The sequence below is a fragment of the Bos grunniens genome, chromosome 4, assembly GCF_055505025.1.
Source record: "Bos grunniens cultivar Pamir isolate PY7600 chromosome 4, Bosgru_T2T1.0, whole genome shotgun sequence".
In the NCBI taxonomy this organism is placed as follows: Eukaryota; Metazoa; Chordata; class Mammalia; order Artiodactyla; family Bovidae; genus Bos; species Bos grunniens.
Genome location: NC_141168.1, coordinates 89,272,973 through 89,299,466, shown reverse-complemented (window position 1 = coordinate 89,299,466; position 26,494 = coordinate 89,272,973). Strand labels below are relative to the sequence as shown.

The 26,494-nt window shown below is 41.7% G+C and overlaps 1 protein-coding gene across 2 annotated transcripts in view; it reads right to left on the bottom strand.

Moving 5' to 3' along the window:
• The window catches only part of RAPGEF5 (Rap guanine nucleotide exchange factor 5), a 235,128-nt gene that overhangs the window by 107,350 nt on the left and 101,284 nt on the right, over positions 1 to 26,494 (bottom strand). For both annotated transcript variants that reach the window (XM_086397408.1, XM_086397410.1), the window contains exon 8: positions 5,623 to 5,696. In XM_086397408.1, the coding sequence (XP_086253534.1) occupies positions 5,623 to 5,696 (74 nt within the window). The remainder of the gene's footprint in view (positions 1 to 5,622; positions 5,697 to 26,494) is intronic.

Here is a 26,494-nt window from a genome sequence, read left to right as displayed (position 1 = left end):
TTGGACAAAATTCCCTTAGGAAAAGCTACAAGGATGATAAATGAACAACCTTTATGACATAAGGTGAAAGAGCACAGTTCTATATATGCAAGCATTTTCTACATTATCATAACCTTAAAAATCAGCTTTTCTATAACACCTAGAAAAAGCATCATGCCAAAATTGCTTGATTTTGGCATGGGGAAGGAAAGGGGAAGGAAAACCAGGATGAAAAAGTCTACCTTTCATGAAAGCACCTCTGTAATAACAATGCTCTTCAACATAAATTCAGGGTATGTGGGTAAATTAGAATTGACTACTATATAATAGATTCATTTCTTCAAAAATTATATCTTGACTAGAAATTCATAAAAACCCTTTTTTTTGCTACTTTAAACAGAAAGCCCAAATGACAGAATAAAACACTGATCGGCTGGGATGTTATATTACATTACTAAAAGGCACGTCCCTATTTCCAAAAGAAAAAACAGAATTCTTTTCAGGAAAATTCAAAAGTTAATTCATAATAAATTGAAAATATTAATAAATAATAATTTCATTTTTATTATTCATTTTCTCAAATTTCTTCAGAGAAAGAAAATGATGACAAATATTTTACTAGATGGGACTAGAAAAATGCACACTTTGATAACTGGGGAAAGAATCAAGAAGCAGTTACAGTGAAAAGTAAATGTGATAGAAAGTGCGATGGTAAAGGCAGGTTTACTAATGCCCAGGGCATCACAAGGACAGGCCTCTACACCATGCTGGGGCATCAGCGCCTGGGATTTGCACTCACAGTGCAAGTTCAGGGAGATTCGCTCCTCCGGCCTTCCTCCCCTGTGGCATCACCTGTGTTAATATTCCACACTGGTTAGTCAGACCCATCCTCCACCAATAATATGTGATACTGCGTTGCACCAAACTGTGCCCAGAACACAGAAGGGGGCAGAAACCAGAGCTACATGGAATTTCTGACTGTTACTTCCCTCAAACGCTTTTCTTCCTCTATTATATTACATAACTATCTCTTCTGATGAAGCTACATACATCACAGATTTAATGTGATTGATGAAGTAAGGGGTTCATTCATTATATATATTTAATTCTTTGAACTTTCAGACTAGAATAGAGAAGTCACCATATTTTACCTTGTTTTGACCTGAGAGAAATTACAGCTTAGGTCTTATACATTATTGACCATCTGCAAAGCAGAGCACCAGAGCTGGGCAAATAATAAAGTTTACAAAAAAAAAAAGAGAGAGAGAGAAAGAGAATAGTAAATTTAATATATTCCAACACAAAAGATTTAAAAGCATCATCTGTTTTCTATGATAGCTATCACAACCTTAAATAAGAGCTTTCTTCAGTCTATTTTGGAAAAAAAACTATTTTGCTACTAATAAAACAATCATGAACTATTTGGTAATCAATTTGTATAATTAACAGTTATCATCACTTAATAATAAAATGATTGAGTCCAATGGGGGAATAGGAGACAAAATAATTACTGAATCCAGTGGCCACCTGCATAAACAGGGAGAATTTCTAAAGTTCAAAATGTTGTAAATTATTCATGGAATATCTCATTACAATCCTTAAACTAGAAGCTGAAAAAGTTCTATACATTTTGATAAAGATGATTTAACCCTTTAGTCCTATATAAATGGTTATAACGAGTAAAGGTCTAGCATGCTGATATACAGACACCACAATGGTAGACAGAGTACCACTGTAGCCCAGCCCTGACAGATACCATAGATTCTCAAACCAAAACAGAATGCAACAGATGATCATGAGAACACCAGGAGGCTAACTTTTGCTGAGAACTTACTGTATGCCAGGCACTGTTCTAACGGCTTCACATATACTCATTTAATCTTCAGAACAATTATCTCCATTTCAGAAATGTTAGAAAGGCTGTTTAGCACAGTGGTTACAAGCAAGAATATTGGAACCAGACTACCTTGCTTGGATTCCCATCCCCACCACTTAGCAGTGAATCCTAGCAGGGTCCTTTGGGGCTCCACAGGCATGGGGGACCGGCCTTTTTGTCCCCTGTTGCTTAGGGGCAATATTCCAGCTTCCAGGAGCTTCCCTGAGTTCCAAAGGGCAGATTCAGTTGCTAATCAAGGGAAGGAGAACCAAGAAACCACCAGAGGCAAGAGCCGGAGCCAGAGAAGCTCATCAAGATTAGGAGACCCTAGCACACCCTTCCTGGTGGCTCAGCTGGTAAAGAACCCACCTGCGATGCAGGAGACCTGGTTCAATTCCTGGATCAGGAAGTTCCCCTGGATAAGAGATAGGCTACCCACTCCAACATTCTTGGGCTTCCTTGGTGGCTCAGATGCTAAAGAATCCACCTGCAATGTGGGAGACCTGGGTTTGATCCCTGAGTTGGGAAGATCTCCCAGAGGAGGGCATGGCAACTCACTCCAGTATTCTTGCCTGGAGAATCCCCATGGACAGAAAAGCCTGGCAGGCTACAGTCCATGGGGTTGCAAAGTCAGACATGACTGAGTGACTAAGCACAGCACACCCCTGCCTAATCTTGTCAGCAAACTCACCCTTGGGAAGTATTGTTATAAAACTCTTCATCAAAGCCTTGTGGAGGAGGGGCAAGGGCACACACACAGTGTTTCAAGGCAGGAGCCCGCTGTGTCCCCCTTTGTCTGGCAAAGTAAAAAGGTTATCCTTTTCTACTTCATCCAAAATTCTGTCTCTGAGATGTGATTCAGCTGTACACGGGTGTACAGAGAAGCTTGAGCTTTTGGCATCAGCCGTTCATCTGTAAAGTGGTGGTAATTATATTATCAGCCTCACAGGGTTTGTTGTGAGGTTTTAAACTACGTTAATAAAAACAAAGAGCTTAGGAGAGTGCATTTGAAGTGTTATCTAAGTGTTAACTCTTGATGCTCTAAAGAAAAGCATCATGGGACACCAGAGAGCAGAGGAACTTGCCCAGGGTGCTGGAACAGAGCCCAGCCCGGAGCTCTGGCAGCCTGGCCCGGGAGGCAGAGCTCTTAACCTCATGGGTGTGGCCTGGCATTCACAGGGCAAATCTTTTACGTGCCAAAATGGCAGGCATTTGTTATGTTGCTTCATTTCAGCTTCATAACATCTCCACTTTAAAGATGAAAACCAAGCATGCTAGTCACTGCCTAGCATAGTGGGGATACTTTGGACACCCTGGTGACAAAGGATGCCACCCTACAGGAACACACAAGTTTAGAGACACTACAGAACTTGCCTATAGGCACCAACTATGAGGAAGAAGGGCTGGGATGTACACCAGGCTACATGCTCCCTTCACTGTGCATACACATCACTGCATGGAAACAGGAAGTTTCTCAGGCAGAAAACCAGCATATGAGGAGAGAACCAGTTTTCTGGGAAAGGTTTCTGAGAAACCCTTTTACAACAAGGCCCAGTCTCTCCAGAGTTAGTAACAAGCTTAACCCTTTGTACACCTAGAGTTTTCAACAGCCACAGGAAGTTTTTCTTGTAGTGACATATTTCATCACATACAGGGAAGGAATGAGAAACCAGTTTGCATTTAACTTGTTTAAAGCATGCTCTGGAGTGAGGACTGCAATAATGTGAAATACCATAAGAGCCTGGCATATAGGTGCTTGATTAATTTTTACATACATACACACACAACAAATATCAAATGAATAAATTTTTTGTGGAAAGTGCACACATTTATACCCATGAGCACACACATACATCTATTTCTAAATCTGTCTAGGTATGTGATGGAGAAACTGTGGATGTTTTCTTTAAGCTCGCCTTACACAACCTGAACCCCTGGTGAGTCCACTCAGCGCATTTGAATAGATGGACCTGCAGGATTAAGCCATTAAAAGCGGCCCCTCTCATTGTGGGAGCAGATCAGACCTCCTCAGACACGTTAGTGGAGGTGACAGCTGTCCAGGCCTCTAACACTCACAGTCAGGCACCCCACTGAATTAACTCATGACTCTCCAACCTAAAAAGAATCTGTTCCTGATCTAATTATGGATTCACCGGTTTCAGGCCATCATTCCTCTGTACATTCTACAGATGCTCAGAGATGTCACCGTTGCTGAAGAAAAATCACAAAATCTTGTAGAGCAAGCTCTGCACATCCACTTGAGATACACAAAGGAATAGAACTTGATTAACACAGACTTTTGCCCACAGAATAAGTCCAAAATAAAACTAGAAGTTTAAATTGAGAAACTATAATAAATACAAGGCCCCACTAATAACTTAACCCTTTAAGAAAACTTTGAGAAAGCAATCCCTGCCCAGGTTTATTTGGAAGCCTGAAATGTAACTGCAGTATAAGCCTGTGGATTGCAGCATTCTGAGTATGACCATAGCAAAACAATTCCAAACAAGTCCTTATATGAACTTATTAGGCCATGAAAGCCTATGCAATCCTGCCTAACAAAGTTAATGTGATTATTCTAACCGGAATCCACAGATTTACAACTTTAAAGGTGGAGTGCGAGGTGTCAACCAAACTAAGCATCTTTTCTTCACCAGACCTATTGAGGTATACATGATGTACAACAAGTCGCATACATTTAATGCACCCATTTTGATGAGTCTGGACCCACTTGATACCAGGATACCATCATCACAACCCTGAGAGGGCATCTCCTCGGCAGGTCTAGCAAGGAGAACCCAGCAACACCCTCCACTTTAGTAAGGGCTAAAATGGGCTTGTCTGTTTCGTTTTTCTGCTCCTTTCACCCTGAGCGTACAGTCTATCCAACTTTTCTCCCTGGGTAGATAAGTCAACCCCACCGCTCTGTACACAACACGATTTCCAAGTAATGGACTCCCCTGAACCCACTCTTTTCTCTTTCTTGTGTATAATAAAATCCCATGGCTTTCTTATTCAACACACTTCTCTTTTTAATCCTCACAACTTCCCTATCAGGTAGGTTTAGAGATGAGTCATCTAACCCTCAAAAGGGTTAAGAAACTGCTTTAATGCAGCTAGGTATTTAGCCACATCACATAACGCTATAGCTGGGTATCAAGGCAGTGCAAGTCTGAGGAGTGGAGCTGAACTGCTGGGGACTTTGCAAAATAAAGTCCTTATGCCATCTGTTCTGTTTCTCTCCCTTCTGTTCCCACAAAGAAACTTTCAATGCTCTGCATTTACATAAAGTTTACAGCAGTAGGGTGTCCAGAGTTTTTATGCTGCCATACTATTTGAGGTCAGCTGCTACTAAAAGTATGTTCATGCCACGAGGTAAATGCTGGGGGTGGGTACAGAAAGTCTGCCAGGGGAGGCACCGCACTGATCTGTTGGGCTCTGGCCCCACTGACTCTCCTCTGCCATCTAGAGGGGGCGGATGGCCCCAGGGTGGTCTCCCCTGGTTCTTCACTTACTTGGCTTGCTTCCTCTGGGAAGTGGGGGCTGTCTCCATACCTGTCCTTCTCCCATGAATCAAATTATAAACATAATGAGCAATTTCGGGCCTTTCTTGTAGAATATCTCCTAATCAAAAATAAGTGCTCCATTCCCATAACTTCACAGAACACAGAAGGTGAGACCTGGATCCCCTGCCTACACCTGCGCTCTCCCACCACTCTCACCACAGAAGAAGGGCGTAGGGAGGGGCCTCACAGAGCTTGTCACACCTGAGGATCTGCAGCAGCTTCAGCCTCTGTCACAGTCACGTGTTTGTCACTGTTTTCTTCATCTTGTGCAAGTGCTTAAGTGAAAGAAAGAAAGAAAGAAAAAGAACAATATTAAGCAAATGTAGCATCATAAGAAAACTGTTTCAGGTCATTTTCTTTTCAGATGGCAATTTGGCAGGAAAAAAGAATGTTAGGTAGAGACCCAAAATGTAAGTATCAGTACTATGTTTTACAATAAATTATTTGGATGAATAGTTTCACTAATAGCACTGGGCATTTTCCACATCCATTATCTCATTTGTTAAGTCAATAGCATTGGAGATATCTGATCTCAATTTTCCTTGTCACCTCAACCCATCCAGACATCATCGTGCCAGTTTTGTGCTTTACCAAAAAGGAGCTGGGGTAGAGATAAAGACTTGTACCCAGTTCATGTGAGAATGTCATATTTTTTATGTGATTTTTTTGGCTAATAGTTTAGTGTTATCCCAGATGGCTCAGATGGTAAAGAACCTGCCTGCAATGCTAGAGACCTGGGTTCAATCCCTGAGTTGGGAAGATCCCCTGGAGAACGAAATGGCAACCCACTCCAGTATTCTTGCCTGGAGAATCCATGGGCAGAGGAGCCTGGAGGGCTATAGTCCATGGGGACACAAAAGAGTTGGACATGACTGAGCAACTAACACATATTAAGAAGGAAGCATGACTTTTCTTAAAATTAGAGTATAATTTACAATGTTGTCTTAGTTTCAAGTATATAGTAAAGTGATTCAGTTATACATATGTATATTTTTTTTAGATTCTTTTCCATTATAGTTTATTACAAGATATTGAATATAGCTGCCTGTACTATACGGCAGGACCTTGTTATTTATCTATTTTACATATAGTACTGTTTATCTGCTAATCCCAAACTTGTAATTTTTCCATGCCCCAACTTCCCCTTTTGGTAACAATACATTTGTTTTCTACGCCTGTGAATCTGTTTCTGTTTTATAAATAAGCTCATTTGTATCATCTTTTGAGATTCCACACGTAAGTGCTATTATATGACAGTTGTCTTTCTCCTTCTGCCTTACTTCAATTAGTATGATAACCTCTAGGTCCATCCATGTTGCTACAAATGGCATTATTTCATTCTTGTAATGACTGAGTAAAATTCTGCTGTATATCTGTACCACATCTTCTCTACCCATTCCTCTGTCAATGTACATTTAGGTGCTTCCACGTCTTGGCTTTTGTAAATAGTGCTGCAGTGAGCATTGGGGTGCATGGATGTTTTTGAATTAAGAGTTTTCTCTGGATATATGCCCAGGAGTGGGAATGCTGGAAGACGCATGATTATTTTATATTTGGACTACATGGAGCATTGTTACCACAAAATTCTAAACTATGGAGTCCTGAATCGACCTCTTCTCGCATATTTCCCCGGTATCTCCCTATCAAAGTCCTTGTCACCCTTTCTGCACTGGTGCAATAACCTCCTACCACAAAACCCCTGATTCTAGCCTCTCCTTACTGAAATCTAGCTTGAGCAGAACTGTTAGTAATTAGTCTCAGAAAATATAACAATAAGTACACTGCTCTGGCCTCTGTATCACTTATCTCATTAACTCTGAACACTGTTCATCACGGAAGGTCTTCCTTGAACTCTCTGGCTTCCTCATCTCTGACTTCACACTGACATTCAATGTCAGAATGTAGTGTACTGAGCTCTGATCCAAACTCCATGATTTCATCATGTTTGTCCTTATACAGCTTGCTTGCCGTTTTAACAAATATGTACTTAGTACCTGCTAGGTGCCTGGCACTGGGATTATGCCTGTGAACAAGACAGGTAAGCCTCTGACCTCGTGAAGCACACACACACTACCTGGGGGAGAGCTAACAGCTACTGCTGCAACTAGTAAAAATCACAATTATCAGAACAATAATCCTTAAAAGTGAGATATGAGTAAAGACCATAATAAATAGGGAAATGACAGAAAACCAACTGAGGAAGGTCACTGTGGAGAGCAGGCCAGGCAGGCAGCTTCTTAGAAGCAGTGATACTTGTGCTGAGACCAGGGGTCGAGACACATGGCGGGTGACAGTGATGCAAGACAGGCCTGGAGAAAGCATGGAACACAATGTGGATGCTAGTTAGAACACGGGGTGGAGGGCAGGGGGGCACTCAGTTCAGTTCAGTTCAATCGCTCAGTCGCGTCTGACTCTTTGCGACCCCATGAACTGAAGCACGCCAGGCCTTCCTGTCCATCACCAACTCCCAGAGTTCACCCAAACTCATGTCCATTGAGTTGGTGATGCCATCCAACCATTTCATCCTCTGTCGTCCCCTTCTCCTCCTGCCCTCAATCTTTCCCAGCGTCAGGGTCTCTTCCAATGAGTCAGCTCTCTGCGTCAGGTAGCCAAAGTACTGGAGTTTCAACTTCAACACCAGTCCCTCCAATGAACACCCAGGACTGATCTCCTTAGAATGGACTGGTTGGATCTCCTTGCAGTCCAAGGGACTCTCAAGAGTCTTCTCCAACACCACAGTTCAAAAGCATCAATTCTTCGGTGCTCAGCTTCTTTATAGTCCAACTCTCATATCCATACATGACCACTGGAAAAACCATAGCCTTGACTAGATGGACCTTCGTTGGCAAAGTAATGTCTCTGCTTCTTAATATGCTATCTAGGTTGCTCATAACTTTCCTTCCAAGGAGCAAGCATCCTTTAATTTCATGGCTGCAATCACCATCCACAGTGATTTTGTCAGCTACTGTTTCCACTGTTTCCCCATCTATTTGCCATGAAGTGATAGGACTGGATGCCATAATCTTAGTTTTCTGAATGTTGAGCTTTAAGTCAATTTTTTCACTCTCTTCTTTTACTTTCATCAAGAGGCTTTTTAGATCCTCTTCACTTTCTGCCATAAGGGTGGTGTCATCTGCATATCTGAGGTTATTGATATTTCTCCCAGCAATCTTGATTCCAGCTTGTGCTTCCTCCAGCCCAGTGGTTCTCATGATGTACTCTGCATAGAAGTTAAATAAGCAGGGTGACAATATACAGCCTTGACGTACTCCTTTTCCTATTTGGAACCAGTCTGTTGTTCCATGTCCAGTTCTAACTGTTGCTTCCTCACCTGTATACAGGTTTCTCAAGAGGCAGGTCAGGTGGTCTGGGATTCCCATCTCTTGAAGAATTTTCCACAGTTTATTGTGATCCACACAGTCAAAGGCTTTGGCATAGTCAATAAAGCAGAAATAGATGTTTTTTTCTGGAACTCTGTTGCTTTTTCGATGATCCAGCGGATATTGGCAATTTGATCTCTATTTCCTCTGCCTTTTCTAAAAGAGCTTGAACATCTGGAAGTTCACGGTTCACATATTGCTGAAGCCTGGCTAAGGAATTTTAAATTGGGAACTGCATGATGTGATGTCTATTTTCAAAAGTTCTGTTTACCTGCTTTGAGGAGACCAGACTTAGGAGAAGCAAGACAGGAAGGAGGGAGCCCAGTTAAGTGACCATGGCTTACCATCTGGGCTAGAAATGACCATAGCACAGACTGGGGTCGGGGGAGGTGGGGCAGATGAGCTGAAGCGACAGGGAGAATCTGAGCTGTGTTTCTGAGACATAATTTGCCAATGAACTGAATAGGAGAGGCAAGGAACGGCATGGGAGGGGGGGCGGGGGTGGGTGGTAGGGAAATTAGTGAGAAAAGGCAATCCAGAATGATACCCAAGTAGAATAAGTCATTGCTTGTGCCGACTGTACCACTTATTCTTTTTGCCTTCTCCGTCAACAGCAGGCCCCAAACACAGCAACCTACTGACAGTGAGGTCGCCCACTGAATATTATTTCATGTACCTTTTGCTTTTATGTGTCTCTTATGCCCACTGTGTGGCACTCACCATGGCTCTCACCTAAATGCTGCACACACAGTGTGAGTGCTGTAAAAACTAACTGAGATGAACAATTTCTCCCCAAGTGACCAAAAAGGCACAAATTGACTACACCTATATACATAAGCTATGTCTTACATAGCCATTTACGAAAAAAGAAGGGAGGGAAAGTCTTCTCTTAAACTCCATGGAAAACCAGGATAACTCCGACCAGCTGAGCATTAAAAAGCAAGGCAGGAACAACAGAAGTTGACAGAAGCTTTTCTTCTGCTTTCAGCAAAAAGTTCCATTCATGCTTGTTCAAAGCGGGCCCTCTGTTGCTACTGTTGCCCAATTAGGAGGAAATTTAAGAATAAAGAAAAACACTAGTGTTTTCTCTGAAAAACTAGAGACATAAATGAAAAGGGAAAAATAAAATACAAAATAACATCTACAAGTCCACTTAAAAATGCAGTGGGTTGTAGAAATAAGTAAACTATCTGAAATACTGTAAGAAGCCTTTCTTCATCCTATAATGAGGAACAGTGTTCCTAGAGGGCAAGTCAATAATATGCCGACAGGGAACAACTATGCCTGCATTAAGTACTCACTATACCTTGGCACTTAATTTATGTTTTATTTGAATTTTTGCTCTTTAAAGTTTTAGTTCTGATGAAAATAAAGAAAATTAAATTTTGGAGTATTTTGGCCCATTACATGCGTGTTTTTGTTTTTAAAACAACAATGTTCTGATTTCTGTGCATTTCTTTTTTTCATCTTATTATAAATACATCATACAACATGCAGGATCAGTCAGTCAGTTCAGTCGCTCAGTCGTGTGCAACTCTTTGTGACCCCATGGACTGAAGCATGCCAGGCCTCCCTGTCCATCACCAACTCCCAGAGCTTACTCAAATTCACGTCCATAGAGTCGGTGATGCCATCCAGCCATCTCATCCTCTGTCACGCCCTTCTTGTCCTGCCTTCAATCTTTCCCAGCATCAGGGTCTTTTCCAGTGAGTCAGTTCTTTGTATCAGGTGGCCAAAAGATTGGAGTTTCAGCTTTAGCATCAGTCCTTCCAATGAATGTTCAGGACTGATCTCCTTTAGGATGGACTGGTTGGATCTCCTTGCTATCCAAGGGACTCTCAAGAGTCTTCTCCAACACCACAGTTCAAAAGCATCAATTCTTCAGCACTTAACTTTCTTTATAGTTCAACTCTCACATCCATCCATACATGACTACTGGAAAAACCATACCTTTGACTATATGGATGTATGCTGGAAAAGTAATGTCTCTGCTTTTAAATATGCTGTCTAGGCTGGTCATAACTTTTCTTTCAAGGAGCTAGCATCTTTTAATTTCATGGCTGCAGTCACCATCTGCAGTGTTTCTGGAGCCCCCAAAAATAAAGTCTGTCACCTTTTCCACTGTTTCACCATGTATTTGCCACAAAATGATGGCACCAGATGCCATGATCTTAGTTTTCTGAATGTTGAGTTTTAACCCAACTTTTTCACTCTCCTCTTTCACTTTCTTAAATTGAAGAAAGTAGGGAAAACTACTAGACCATTAAGGTGTGACCTAAATCAAATCCCTTAGGATTACACAGTAGAAGTGACAAATAGATTCAAAGAATTAGATCTGATAGAGTACCTGAAGAACTATGGCCAGAGGTTCGTGACACTGTACAGGAGGCAGTGATCAAGACTATCCCCAAGAAAATGAAATTCAAAAAGGCAAAATGGTTGTCTAAGGAGGCCTTACAAAGAGTTGAGAAAAGAAGAGAAGCTAAAGGCAAAGGAGAAAAGGAAAGATATACCCATTTGAATGCAGAGTTCCACAGAACAGCAAGGAGAGATAAGAAAGCCTTCCTCAGTGATCAATAATATAAAGACATAAAGAAAAACAATAGAATAGGAAAGTCTAGAGATCTCTTCAAGAAAATCAGACATAGTAAGGGAACATTTCACGCAAAGATGGGCACAATAAAAAACAGAAATGGTATGGACCTAACAGAAGCAGAAGATATTAAGAAGAGGTGGCAAAAATACACAAAACTATACAAAAAAGATCTTCATGACCCAGATAACCACAATGGTGTGATCACTCACCTAGAACCAGACATCCTGGAATGTGAAGTCAAGTGGGCCTTAGGAAGCATCACTACGAACAAAGATAGTGCAGGTGATGGAATTCCAGTTGAGCTTTTTCAAATCCTAAAAGATGATGCTGTGAAAGTACTGCACTCAATATGCCATCAAGTTTGGAAAACTCAGCAGTGGTCACAGGACTGGAAAAGGTCAGTTTTCATTCCAATCCCAAAGAAAGGCAATGCCAAAGAATGCTCAAACTACCGCATAACTGCACTCATCTCACATGCTAGTAAAGTGATGCTCAAAATTCTCCAAGCCAGGCTTCAACAGTACATGAACCGTGAACTTCCAAATGTTCAAGCTGGATTTAGAAAAGGCAGAGGAACCAGAGATCAAAGTGCCAACATCTGTTGGATCATCAAAAAAGCAACAGAGTTCCAGAAAAACATCTACTTTTGCTTTATTGACTATGCCAAAGCCTTTGGCTGTGTGGATCACAATAAACTGTGGAAAATTCTGAAAGAGATGGGAATACCAGACCACCTGACCTGCTTCTTGAGAAATCTGTATGCAGGTCGGGAAGCAACAGTTAGAACTGGACATGAAACAACAGACTGGTTCCAAACAAGGAAAGGAGTACATCAAGGCTGTATATTGTCACCCTGTTTATTTAACTTATATGCAGAGTACATCATGAGAAATGCTGGGCTGGATGAAGCACAAGCTGGAATCAAGATTGCCGGGAGAAATATCAATAACCTCAGATATGCAGATGACACAACCCTTATGGCAGAAAGTGAAGAGGAACTAAAGAGCCTCTTGATGAAAGTGAAAGAGGAGAGTGAAAAAGTTGGCTTAAAACTCAACATTCAGACAACATGCAGGATGGTGAATTACAATTTCATGATTGAGAGTTCACACTATTTTTGAAATTTAGACATAATTCTTAGTACATACAACTAGAACGAAACAAAGAGAAGATAACCAAAAAACGCATACTTGGGATAAGAATTCAGTCCTGTATTTCTAGCTTTTCCTCAACAACAATGTGACATTTCTCATCACATATTGAAGATCTCAAAATGTGTTGCCCAGGGTTACATGTGGTTAACAGAGAGAGAATTAGAAACACAAGTATGTTAAAGGCATGTCACAAAGGTAACTTAGTAACTGATCACAACATGGGTAAAGAAGAGACGCTCAAAGTGCTACTGGACTCAACCTCAGCACCCCGATAATGAAGAAAACAGTGTGGTCCCTTACTACACACAACAGTATTTTATTGGAAATACTGAAAAAAATATGATTCTAAGAATGCATTTTTAGCTAGTGGCTCACGTATACCACTTGAGAAAAAAAAACCACCTTATTTATCACGGCCTTCTGAGGATTTATAATCACCCCATGAAGTCTCATGGACGACACCTAAAAGAGAATGCCTTATTGATGCTTTAATGTGAAGATCAATGTCTATGACTACGTGGAGGCACTTTCTCTCTCCATGCCTCCTCAGAGTGTGGCTCATCTGGTAGAACAAGGAGGAAGCAGTTACTTGGATTTTGAGCTGAATTCTTTTATCTGATCAGAATAAGAATCTGCTGGAGGAAATTTTCCTCTGCAAATATTGATTCTGGACAGTTCCCTCCCATGGCACAAAGATACAGGAATGACAGCTTCTGGGACCAAGGGAGGCGCGAAGCCTTGCTCTCTGCCAACACAAACCATCCCCTTATCTCTCAACACACGGAGTCCAAGAGTTCTCAACACACAGAGTCCAAGAGCCAGAAAAGGCCTTTGAAAATAACTTACCACAACAAAAGTCACAGTACAAGACCTGAAGCATACACTGCAAATGGTAAAGAGAGAGCCTGCAAGAGAACTAAGAATATATGTGGATTAATTAGCTCTAACTCACATACGAGTTATGTGAGTTTAATTGTATCTCTTTGTAAGTTCAGTTCAGTTCAGTTGCTCAGTCGTGTCCAACTCTTTGCGACCCCATGAACTGCAGCACGCCAGGCCTCCCTGTCTATCACCAACTCCCGGAGTTCACCCAAACTGATGTCCATTGAGTCCGTGATACCATCCAACCATCTCATCCTCTGTCGTCCCCTTCTCCTGCCCTCAGTCTTTCCCAGCATCAGGGTCTTTTCAAATGAGTCAGCTCATCACATCAGGTGGCCAAAGGTTTGGAGTTTCAGCTTCAACATCAGTCCTTCCAAGGAACACCGAGAACTGATCTCCTTTAGGATGGACTGGTTGGATCTCCTTGTAGTCCAAGGGAGTATCAAGAGTCTTCTCCAACACCACAGTTCAAAAGCATCAATTTTTCGGTGCTCAGCTTTCTTTATACTCCAACTCTAACATCCATACATGACTACTGGAAAAACCATAGCCTTGACTATATGGGCCTTTGTTGACAAAGAAATGTCTCTGCTTTTTAATATGCTGTCTAGGTTGGTCATAACTTTCCTTCCAAGGAGTAAGTGTCTTTCAATTTCATGGCTGCAATCGCCATCTGCAGTGATATTGGAGCCCCAAAAAATAAAGTCAACCCCTGTTTCCACTATTTCCCCATCTATTTGCCATGAAGTGATGGGACCAGATGCCATGATCTTAATTTTCTGAATGTTGAGCTTTAAGCCAATTTTTTCACTCTCCTCTTTCACTTTCTTCAAGAGGCTCTTTAGTTCTTCTTCACTGTCTGCCATAAGGGTGGTGTCATCTGCATATCTGAGGTTAGCCAAGAGCAATTCAAGAGGGGTTACTGGTGACAGCCTCTGAGGATGCCAGGGTTCTCCTGACTGTCACCGTCTTGCTGCCTTGGGGACAAGAGGTTCTCTCTCCCCATGACTTAACTGAGATGGTTGCTAAGAAAACTCTCCTAACAACTCTGTTAAAACTGTTATTGAAACACAAAGGGGATTGATGCTCTTTCAGAATGACATTTACTTAATTCCTGATCAGTGTTGTAAAAGTCAAAGCCAAACCAACAGGTCATTAAATACAATGACTCTAATGTACTAAGTGACTATAGTTGAGAGCGCTCTTTAAAAATCAACCAGACTGTTTTTTTAATTTACAGATCAACCAAAATCGTATTACAGACAGAAATTCAGTGTTTCAATGTGAGAAATTAGCAAATAGAGTTAAGAAAAGTAATTCATTGAGTACTTTGCCAAGAATTAAAGTTTTGCCAAAAATGTCACCCTTTACCTGTGCAGTAGTTTTACAGAGGGAAAGCTCTTTCACAAAGGGTCTCATCTGATGTTCAAAAAACCTACAGAGTTGGGCAGGTAAAAACATTCTCATTTTATACAATCCTCCTGTATAAAATGTTGTGTCTGTGGCAGTTCAAGTCACCCTCAGTCAAGCACAGAGCAGTAACAGCAAGTCAAACTGCAAATTCATTCATGTGTTTCCTGACCAGGACTTCTTTCCATTTCTTTTTTAATGAAATAGAACAGAATACAGTGGAAAGAATAGGAAAAAACTTAAAAGTCAAAATGTACTGCAACTAGTAAAGTTCAGTATTTCTCAAAAACCTGGAATTAGATGTGTGCCAGGTCAGGCTCCTCTGAATGTCCTGCGGGTTGTGGACATAAATATGTTAGGAAAACACAGAAGGTATTCCCAGCCATGGGAGGCAGAACCCTGTTTCTCATTATCCGAATAACCAGCTATGTTTTTGGTGCCATTTCCTGGAAAAAGGTCGTAGTATTTATTTTAGGAGCCTCCTCAACAAGACTCTATCCACATCCAACAAGGAGAGCAGCCCTGTGAGAAGGCATGGAAATGAGCTACCAGCAAGACATGCTGGCAGAGCATATTCATTCAGTCACTCAGTTCTGTCCAACTCTTTGCGAACCCATGGGCTGTCACCTGCCAGGCTCCTCTGTCCATGGGATATCCCAGACAAGAATACTGGAGTGGGCTGCCATTCCCTTCTCCAGGGGATCTTCTCGACCCAGGGATTGAACCAAGGTCTCCTGGATTGCAGGCGGATTGTTTATTATCTGAGCCACCAGTGAAGGCCATGTTATCTACATATATCCCACAAGTGCTCCCAAATGCTCAGATCTTTTCTAATATTTAAAAAAGTAAGGGGAAAAGCAGTTACAAGCCTTAACTCACCATTATATATGTTTTTAGTAGTGAAATTTGAAAAATAGTGGTCAGCATTCACCATTGAGTCATGTCATGTAGTATTTTTAATATTCTTTTGACTCTTTAAAGTTTTATGTATTCTTTTTTCCAGTTTTATTGAATAATAATTGACATACATCTCTGTATAAGTTTAACATGTACAGAAGTGATTACTACAGTCGGTTCAGCTAACATCCATCTTCTCTTACAGATACAATAATAAAAAAAGAAAAAAGGAAAAAATTTTCATTGTGAAGAATATTCTTAGGATTTACTCTGTATGCACCATAGAGCAGTGCTAGCTATAGTTACTGTGTTGTGCGTTACACCCCAGTACTCATTGCCCTCTTATAACTGCAAGTTTGTATCTTTTGACCACCTTCCTCCATCTCCCCCTTCCCCAGCTCTGTGCCTCTGGTAACCACAAATCTCATCTCTTTTCCTATGAGTTTGGTTTTTCCTTACTCCTTGGAAGGAAAGTTATGACCAACCTAGATAGCATATTCAAAAGCAGAGACATTACTTTGCCAACAAAGGTCTGTCTAGTCAAGGCTATGGTTTTTCCTGTGGTCATGTATGGATGTGAGAGTTGGACCGTGAAGAAGGCTGAGCGCCAAAGAATTGATGCTTTTAAACTGTGGTGTTGGAGAAGACTCTTGAGAATCCCTTGGACTGCAAGGAGATCCAACCAGTCCATTCTGAAGGAGATCAGTCCTGGGATTTCTTTGGAAGGAATGATGCTGAAGCTGAAACTCCAGTACTTTGGCCACCTCATGTGAAGAGTTGACTCATTGGAAAAGACTCTGATGCTGGGAGGGATTGGGGGCAAGAGGAGAAGGGGACGACAGAGGATGAGATGGCTGGATGGCATCACTGACTTGATGGACGTGAGTCTGGGTGAACTCCGGGAGTTGGTGATGGACAGGGAGGCCTGGCGTGCTGCGATTCATGGGGTCGCAAAGAGTCGGACACGACTGAGCGACTGAACTGAACTGAACTGATGAGTTTTGTTTTTCTATATCCATTTGTCCATCAGTGGACACTCAGGCTGTTTCCATGTCTTGGCTGCTGTAGATAATGCTGCTATGAAACGGGTGCAAATACCTTTTCAAGTTAGTGTTTTCATTTCTTTTGGATATATCCCCTGAGGTGGAATTGCTGGATCACACAATAGTTGTATTTTCAATTTTTTGAGGACTCTCCATATTGTTTCCATAGTAACTGCACCAATTTACAATCCCACCATGCCACAATATTATAATCTGGTCCATCCAGTGCCATTCAACCTTTTCTTTGAAAGCTGACCAATAACTACTCTCTCCATCTCAATCTATTCAGCCTGTCAGCTGAACTTGAGACTGTTTAAAACTCTCTTTTCTGAGTCCTTATCAGGTTGAACCCTCTAAAAAAATGCAAGTTTCCTGCAGGCTCTCTTTCCTCTCTCCTCAGTGATATTATCTGTTCCTATGGTTTCAACTTTCCCCATTATGCGGGTTATTCCCAAATCTGTGTCTCCATCTCTGCCCTCTTCCCTGAGTGCCAGGCCCACATCTCCAGTTACGTGCTGAGGATGCTCATTTCAGAGACCATCACATGTCTGCTCCATACAAGCTGCTATGGCATGTGCAGCGGCATCACCTCTGCCCTCAAGAAAGAGCATCAATTTAATGCAATGGGAGGACATGGAGGTCTGAAATCACATGCATCACACACAGCATGTCTTACAGGCCTCTCCCTCCTCCTGGGGTCTGTACTTTAGTTCAGATCACCACCAGGAGCCTTCGTGTTCTTCTTTCCCTCAGCCCTCACATCCGTCTCTCACTAGATCCTGTGACTTTTACCTCTGAAACGTTTCTGTCCCTCTTGCTCCCTGCCACTGTCATAGCTTATGACCATGCCACCTCTCACCTTTCTGCCAGTATTGCCCAGCCTCCGAGCCAGCCCCTGTCTCCATCCATTCTCCACTCAGCTGCTCCACTTCCAGATCGCCAGCCTGGTCCTGTCACGCTGCCATCCCTGAAGACTCCTGCCTCTTGCCACTTACGGAACACAACAGCACACACGGAGCTCAATACTAATGTTTTACTTTTACCAACATTTGACTACGGGTGTGCTGATAAGTGGGAATCCACAGCACTCGGACAACATGATAAATCTACAGTGCAGAGGCTAAAACCAGAGGTAGGTGAAAACCTGTCATCTGCTTCATCAGGTACTCCACACTCTGCACAATTGCCTGGAGACAGCTCAAGCCATGGCGAGACAGACTCTGGGCTGTTTCCCTATCTCCTGACTGATGGTGTGATTTATCCCTGCCCCCAGCAGAGAGGATTCCATTTCAACTCTTGTGCCTTTGCCTTGCAGTAGACTTGACCCTCCAAACTTTCTTTCCTCCACTTCTTAACAGGTTTTTACCTACTAGGTGTTTTCTTTGGAGTCACATTTAATACATTAATGTCCAGCCAACGGAAAAGTTATTCAATAGAGAAAAATGGTAATGTCACCAGAGCAAAGTGTACCCTTTAATTAGAGCATAAATATTTGCTCCATTGATGAGAGTAATAAAGAATTCATCAGTACCTGAGCCCAGCAGCCTGTTCGGTTGTCCTTCTTGTGAAGAAATGTACTAGAAATAAACAAGTTTCCTTTTAATGCGAAGATGGATTATATACAATTCAACTAAAATAAAACCTCAATGACAAACAGTCGAGTTAAGCTTAGAAACATTTTTCTTCACCATTTTTCTTGGGAGACAGAAGGGCTTTCATTTTTAAAACACCTTGCAAGAATTGTGTTCTGGTGCCAGGACAGGTTCAGGCTAATCCTGTGACCAAAGATTTGAGCAGCAGTGATGCTCAGACACCTTAAGATGTTCATTTATTTAAAAAGATCCCACTACTCTGTATAGTTTCACCCAAGAATTGTAAAGTTTTTAAAATATTTATCTCAGGGAGTAAAACAAAATGATATCTGGGACTTCCCTGGTTGTCCAGAGGTCGACTCCGCACTTTCACTGCAGGCAGCACAGGTTTGATTCCTGGTTGGGGAACTAAGTTCCCATGTGCCGCAAGGTGCAGCCAAAAATAAGAGAAAATTATTTCTAAGCCTAACTACATGCCAGCTTCATGCTTTCTGCTGTCTAACTCTCTCCTACCTCCAGAAGCCTCAGAGGCATATGCCCTTTGCTCCATTTCACAGAATAAGAAAACAAATGTCTGGGAGCCACTACTTCACAGTAAGGGACTCAGCCAGAACTGAACTTGAGTCTCTTAAATTGCTTTTCACAGCTACGAAATTTTGCCTCAAGGACTGTAAACCAGAAAACATAACAGGTCAGATCTACACAGAGAGTCTTGTTAACTAAGGTTTTATAGTAGGCAAGGAGTCTACATTCCAAAAACAAGGTTTATTTACATTAAAACACTTCTCACATGATGCTATTTTTCTGTTGTTGTTGTTCCTGAATTGTCAGCAATTATACTGCTGAATCTTCCCTTGACATTACAGCGAAATTCTAAAACATGCAGAGGAACCGCCAAGAATCCCCTCAAAGTCCTTATGTTTGTAAATACTGATACAAGCAAAGACACCAAATGGTCCACTCACTCAATCATTGTGGGGGTGGGAGGGAGCAGATAGGCCAAGAGACGGCTAGGAAATATCTGAAAACTTTCCTTAACCTTCAATGAACTCTATCCCACTGGATTTTTTTTAAATGTCCTTTTATTACAAATATGGGAGAAAATATGGCATCATTTCTACACTATTTCTAGTATATGACCTTTGTCAAGTCACATCAACTCACCAATCTTAAACTTCATTACCTACAGAAGGGGGTGATCAGAGCCACAACCCCACAGGGTAGGTGTGTGGAAAAAAGGATGGCAGTCAAGTGCTTAATCAAGGGTAATTAAGCTACAAAGCATGTAATGTGCTTTTTTCTTTTCCATTTTCATCTCTGGATGGAATCTTCTCCCTAATCAGACCCTCATACAGCCTGGGGAGAGCAGAAGATAAGGAGCATAAAGATGAAGCCAATCATATTTGCATCCTGACACCCAAAGAATTTTGCAACAAGACAACAGGCTTGAAAGGGCAAACACGGTAAAGAATGTCATTCTCCTCTGCACATCAAGAACCCACTCTAAAAGTCTTAGATTGCAGAGCTCTCTCTCCTGGGATAGCTAAGCCACAGGTTTATCTCCCTCAAGGAGACAGTCAGGAAGTAATGGGTAAGAAAAGGTCAAGCTCATCTCTGTGTTGCTACAAGTGGATCACGGGATGGGGCAGCAGAAAGAGGAAGCAGAAACAGGTCAGAACAGTGGGCCTGAGCTCCCCGGTGGGCTTGGCTCTGAGGCTTGGGTGGGTGGATGATTGAGGGGACGCTAAGGATGGGAGTGCTGGTTAGCACACCTACACGGTGGGAGACGGCCTTGAACCCTACCCCAGCCCCACCCAGGGCCAGCACACTCACAGGGGATCATCTGTGAGCACCGTAAGGCTTGGAGCAGACAAGGGGTAGGGCTTACTTTTCTGAGCTGCTCTTCCTTCCCTGGCTGGGAAGTCTGAAAGGACTCAGAAGTACCTCTGTGGCCCAGGAAGAGGGGCTGGCAGTGGAAGTGCCCTCATCCAGGGGCTGCCTGGAGCCTGTAGCAGGGAAGCAGTGGGGGTTACAGCTCCAGCAAGAGGCAGTATGGGGCCAGAGGCCCAAGGAAGGTCCAGACACAGAGCCAGCCGCCCTGGGCCCCTAACTGCCGCTGCAGATACCACAGCAAGCAGAGGCCCCCTGCAGATCCACCAAGCCTGCAGCACTGGCAGGGGCACTGCTTCAGAGATCAGAGGAGCCCACGCCACCACAGGACCCTCTCATGCCAGAAACTAAGTGGCCCAAGAAGGGAGATTTAAACCAGACTCAGGCAGGACCAACATCCTGAACAGATCGCTCACCACAAAGAAAGTTTGAATCAGAAACAGGTAAGATCTAGAAGCTCACTGGCACTAGGTAAGACCATACAGCACAGCTGATGAAAACGAAGAAGAAAGCATTTCCCATCTACATTTCACCACAGTGAATAATTCTGACAATCTGTTGCCATTTTTGAGTATTAGTATAAGTGCTCTAATGGTTCCTAAACTAATCTCATAAGATTACAAGAAAACCTAGCCAAGATATATGTGGAAAGAAAAAAGTCTTGATACAGCACTAGCGCTGGCTGATAGCCAGACTCCTTTCCACATCCACGCTGACGGCACTCAGCCAGCCATCTCTCCTCTCAAATCAAAGTCTATGTATTTTGCTTTGTCATATACAATTGATAGAAACTACAGGCTGTTTTATTGGTCTGACTTTCTTCTTGAAGTATCAAGGTAATGAATAACTGCACTAAAGCAGGCCCCCAGGAAAACTCCCTTGGAAGGACCTGAACCACTCATATAAAGGTAATCTTTTGATGAAACTGTCCACTTGATTACAAGGTTAACCCTGAAATTAGTTGACTTAAGTAGGCCTAATGTTACTAGCAAAATGAAGCAGCTTCAACAACTTGGATTCGGGTACAAACGATAAGCCTGAATTCCACACCAGTAATTAGTTTCAGTGATGACTCTGAGATAACTGAAGGGTCCAAGGTGCCCAGTGACCAAGCCTATACAGCCTAGGTGCTGCTCTAACACCATGAGAGCAGAGCATGAAATCTGCTCCTCCCCTGACCAGACAAGGTGGAAAGACATTCCCTAGGGCAGCAGGGTGCTGGGACAACACCCTTAGCTTCCTCCACTGTAGCAAGAGAGGGTTCCAGCCAGGGCCTATGGATGACCTCTAATCCCTGCTACTTCCCCCTACCTGAAGGTGGAAATTTGTTTTCTTACTACTATTTGATAAATTTGTGTTTGCTCTATAAGGCCTCCCTCAGGCCGAAGAAAAGAACCTTTACCTCGCTCTACCTTCAGAACTAGGATATGGAAATGGGCCTTCTAAACATATGAAAACAAAACTAAAAATCGAAATGAAGAAAACAGAAACATAAGAACTAAGATGGCAATCATATCTGTCATGCTCTTCTATTTCAGCTAGAGTGGAAGAAAAATGGGCACCATTTCTAAAAGCTTCCAACTGTTTCTAATGGTATAAAGATAACCTCAATCTCAAATTTCTCACATTTTTCTACCAGAAAACAATAATACGATAAGATATAAACTTTCTCCATTAATTTTAATAGGTCTTAAAGCAAATGCTTTGTTTCTATTCTGTATCTGCATTTGCAACACACAGAAGTTAGTCCCCTTTTGGCAAAAGGAGAAGCAGACAATCCCTTTAGTCCTGTCAACTTGGGGTCCTGCCCACAACTTATCAGGATGTGGCTGTGGATCATGTGCACTCACTTACAGCCAAGGTTAAATTCACTTCCTCTTTAAACTAGTGGGCCCTCCCTCCCTGACCCAAAGGTCTTTCTGGTAAGTTCAGTATAGAAACTTCAGTAGGAGTATTTGCTTATTCCTGAGTCTGCCCACTAAATAAAGCTTGGTAGTACTTCTCTTCGTTTACAAAGGCTTTACTGCCAATGCATGAAAGCTTTTAATTCTGTTACCATTCACATGACAAAATTTCCACTCAGGTCAAGAAACATTGTAAAGTTGGGCAGTTGTCCAACTCAACTTAAGGAACTTTAGAAAATCAAAATTTTATTTAGTTAAGTAGGAATTCTGATGCAATCATTCAGAAGGAAACCTAAAATTATTTAAAAAAATAATCTATCCATCTGTTTCCTCATCTCCAACCAAAAAGACTAATGTCAAAATGTATCACTGAAGTTGTAAAGAGAAGTCTTCATTGTCTCCAAAATTTTTATCATCAATCTCATTCCAAAAACAGATATCACTGTAGTATTAAAATGCAATATTTTTATAACTATCTGAAAATTGCAAGTGACTAGAACCACAATTTGTCCACTTACAAAGACAATGTCTGATTAAGAAATCGTCAGATGTTAAGCACTTATGTGTCACATTAAGCAGAAAGAACAGTATGTGACATAAATTTCACTTTTATCATAACTGGCTCACTTTTTCTAATATAATTCAGTTGAATCAAATTGTGTACTTTGCATTACATACTATGGCACATTATTTAACTTATATTTACACACACTGTGCCTGTCATTTTCAGTTTTACTGAAAACAGCTCCATTTTCATGGCTGTTTATACAATTAGATTTTTAATGTGACGAATGATGGACAATAGCTGGGTCATGTGGCCAAGACAAAGATTTCCCTCGAGTGTGCTTACTTGTCAATACAAATGAGAGCAGAAAATGTTCCCTGAAAAAGGTGGGGGAGGGGCCCATCTGCAGATCTTTACTAAGCAAAAAATGAAAAAATGTTTGGAAAAGATACTAAGTTATCAGCAGTTATTATTCTTACATTCTGCCTAAACAGACAGCAAAGAATACCACCTAATACTTGGCCCTGAGGGCATGACCTGCAGACTCAGCATGGCCCTCCGGCATCAACCAAACCCAGCCTCTTCCTTTTATTTAAAAAAAAAAGAAGAAGAAGAAGAAGAACCTGAGGCTGAGGGGAGCCAGTGACTTGCCAGAGTGAACACAGCCCAGATTTTCTGACTGCATGTCCAAGACTGCCAGATTTTGGTAGCTGACTGTGTTCACCAGACCACAGAATTTCATAACTTTGTAAGAACAGCATACAACAAGGATTCCTCTACTTAAGGAATATTTTAGTTCATAAGACACCATTTTAGCCATTAATATACCTTCCCATTTAATTATCCCATCATCTTGTTCTTGTAATATTTCCTTAACTATTCTAATATTTTAAAACACCTACCAACTGCTTTTCTTTTGTAGCTTGGGTGTATACAGAGAAGCAATCACAGCATTTTTAACTGTAAAAACGGATCACAGGTCACTCTCCCCACCCTCCTTACCCATGCACCTCGACCCCCTCCATGTAAAACTTCATTCAAACACACAGAATTAGTCAGATACAGGGTTTTAAGTGGATGCTCGTCCTTCTGGGGCACTTGGTAATTAGCATACTAGCCTCCCAGGCTGGCCTCCAGACTCAGGGTGGCATATATCATATGTTCTTCTGGGAAGCAGTTCCGAAACCCCAGAAGACCAAGAACAAAGGAGCCGGCAGGCTCTAGAGAAGCCACCCCATCAACAGTGTATTAAAGACACCCATTAGTTGCCTCCATCAGCTAATTAACTCAACAAATGCAAAACCTAAATCATTAAAGAAAGTGGTTCTGATTGCATTGCTGGGCTCTAATTTGGTGTTGCTAACCCAGCAGGGTGGGAACAGGGCTGCTCCACAGAAAACAAAAAAATGGTCCACACTGGGGAGCCTGCATGGGATGGGACTGAATTTTTTATGAAAGTTGAGCCCTACCAGGAAGTTTCACTGCTAAAAAAGGGTACCATGGAGACCTCTGTGTTTATGCTTTGAAATTTAAATCAATTTAAATATAAATTGCTATCCTTTTTAGTCATTATGAGAAAGAAATAAAATGTGGGTTTCAGATCTCTGGTGTGCAAATGGTCATTAACTTTCATTTGACCTTGTGTGTAGAATGAATATTGAATTTATGCACAGGGTACACTCATTACACTCATCTAGTTTGCTCAAAGAAAACATGTTCCCAGGAGCTGTAGTGCTGGCAGCCAGCTTTCCATGCTCAAACAGAAAACTGTGGAGTCCCCACTTTATGTCTGTCCCACCTTCCACCCAACTCTCTGCTCCAAACCGCAGGAAACGGTTTCCCAAGGTTTGGCCACGTTTATAAGACACAGACAATAACAGCTAAGAATCTGAATGGTGTAAAATCATTGTCCTGGACCACATGAGACCAGAGAGCATCAGTGCTCAGTTCCCCCTTCCGGTATCTGGTTCCCTAAAACAAGAACAAGCTCCCATTGGAGTGATAAATACCTTTGTCTACTGAGCCTTATAAACATTACCTTCCTTCACTGAAGAGTTTCTGCAGTGCATTTTTAAAAACAAAGGCCTCTAAACCTTGCACTCGCACGCACACTCTGCTGTGGTTATTACCATTCTTCACCTCCTTGGCAAATCAGTTCCATTTACTCTCTTAATGGACACGATCATGTAGAAGGAGGAAAAAGAAAATCATCTTGCCTTTCTAATTTCCTAAATTCTAAGTAACCCTCAGGGTTAAAAAGAGCCCAACTTCCATGCTGGTTGCTCTCAGATACCTTGCTATTCAGGAGAAAACAGGGCAAAGAGCTATTTTCTTTTATGGTATGTCACTGAATGGTTATTTATCATTTTGACTTAATAGCTCTAATTACAAAAGACAGTGTCATGGGATTCTTTTTTTAAAGGCAATTTTCTTCGTATCCCAGTGGGAGAGTTAGAAAAAATTTACAAAGCATCTGCCTCATGCATTTTCAATTGTTTCTGGGTTTTATTGATGCTATTATTTTCTTGATAGGAAGATTTTTACATTTTCAAGTAAGTTTTAACTTTGCATTGCATTGACAATGACTGTTTCAAGACTCTTATTATGGTTTCATGCCATTAAATAAAAAAGAAAGATACAACTTGTCAACCACTGAATTGATCTCTGTTTAGTAAGAACATGCACTGGTGGAGACGGGATGTGAATGTACAAAATCCGTCAGCTGGCAGAAGAGCCTCTGGAAATATTAGAACAAGGAGTTATTATAGCACCGAGAAGGGGGAGATTTTTACAAACTTCAACAATCAGCATGGTGTTAGGCAAAGCTCTCTCTTCTCAGGAAAACATCCTAGATCCTCAATCAATCAGGAAGACCAGAATGTCGTGTTGATGATTTTGGGGGAAAACACATGCTACTTCTTTCCTCTTGGTTGACAAATGCTAAATAGCACATTTGTTAGTGGGGCTAACAAGACAATCGGTGTGGGTCTGTGCTGACCACGAACGAGAGCCATGGCCCTGCCGGCTCAACATCCAGAAGGCGGCAAAGGAGAAGAGGACACAACACAAAGCATGTGAAAACGTCAGCTCCAAGAGGAGACGGGGCGCCCTGTGAAGACAGGGTGGGGAAGACTTTAAATTTTTAAGGGGTTGAAAATATCACTAAAAATAAAGCATAATATCTCAACTGCGTAGAATACAGCCAATAGACCTCTGTCGTTATAAACTAGCATTTTCTAGTTTGAACATTATTAGCACACTCAGAGATTAGATGGAAAAAAACTATTCAAGACAGGATTACTACAGCTTTTATTAATACTTTCAAAGCATTTAAAATTTTTTCAATAGCAAGTTAATCACAAGAAACCAGAAAGGGGTTTGAGATAGCAATAATTGTACCAGCCGTTAAGTCTGCCTTTGATGGCCCTTAATTTTATTATTACCATCCACTCTAAAATCCCATTTTACTGTGCCTTCTCCTTTATGAGCAATGTGTTCATGAGAGAATAAAGTCAAACACTGTGCTCCATTAAAATAAGAAGTAAAAAGTTAGAGGACCATAAAAGGAGAAGCAATTCCATTGGCTTAATGGTTATTTTTCTTTTTCTAAAGGTGCAGAAGGGAGAAACCTTTCTCTACTGTTAAAAATAATCAGTCCATCTATTTCATTTTTCATGACAAAGCGATGGGGATGTCTTCTGTGTGGGAAGCTTCTGCCCTGAAGGAGAACATGTCCCTTCAATTGTGTCAGACCTCAACCCTCTCTGCAGAGCTTCCTGTCAGCACTGACTCCCTGCCAATCTCACAAAGGGGCTTAGAA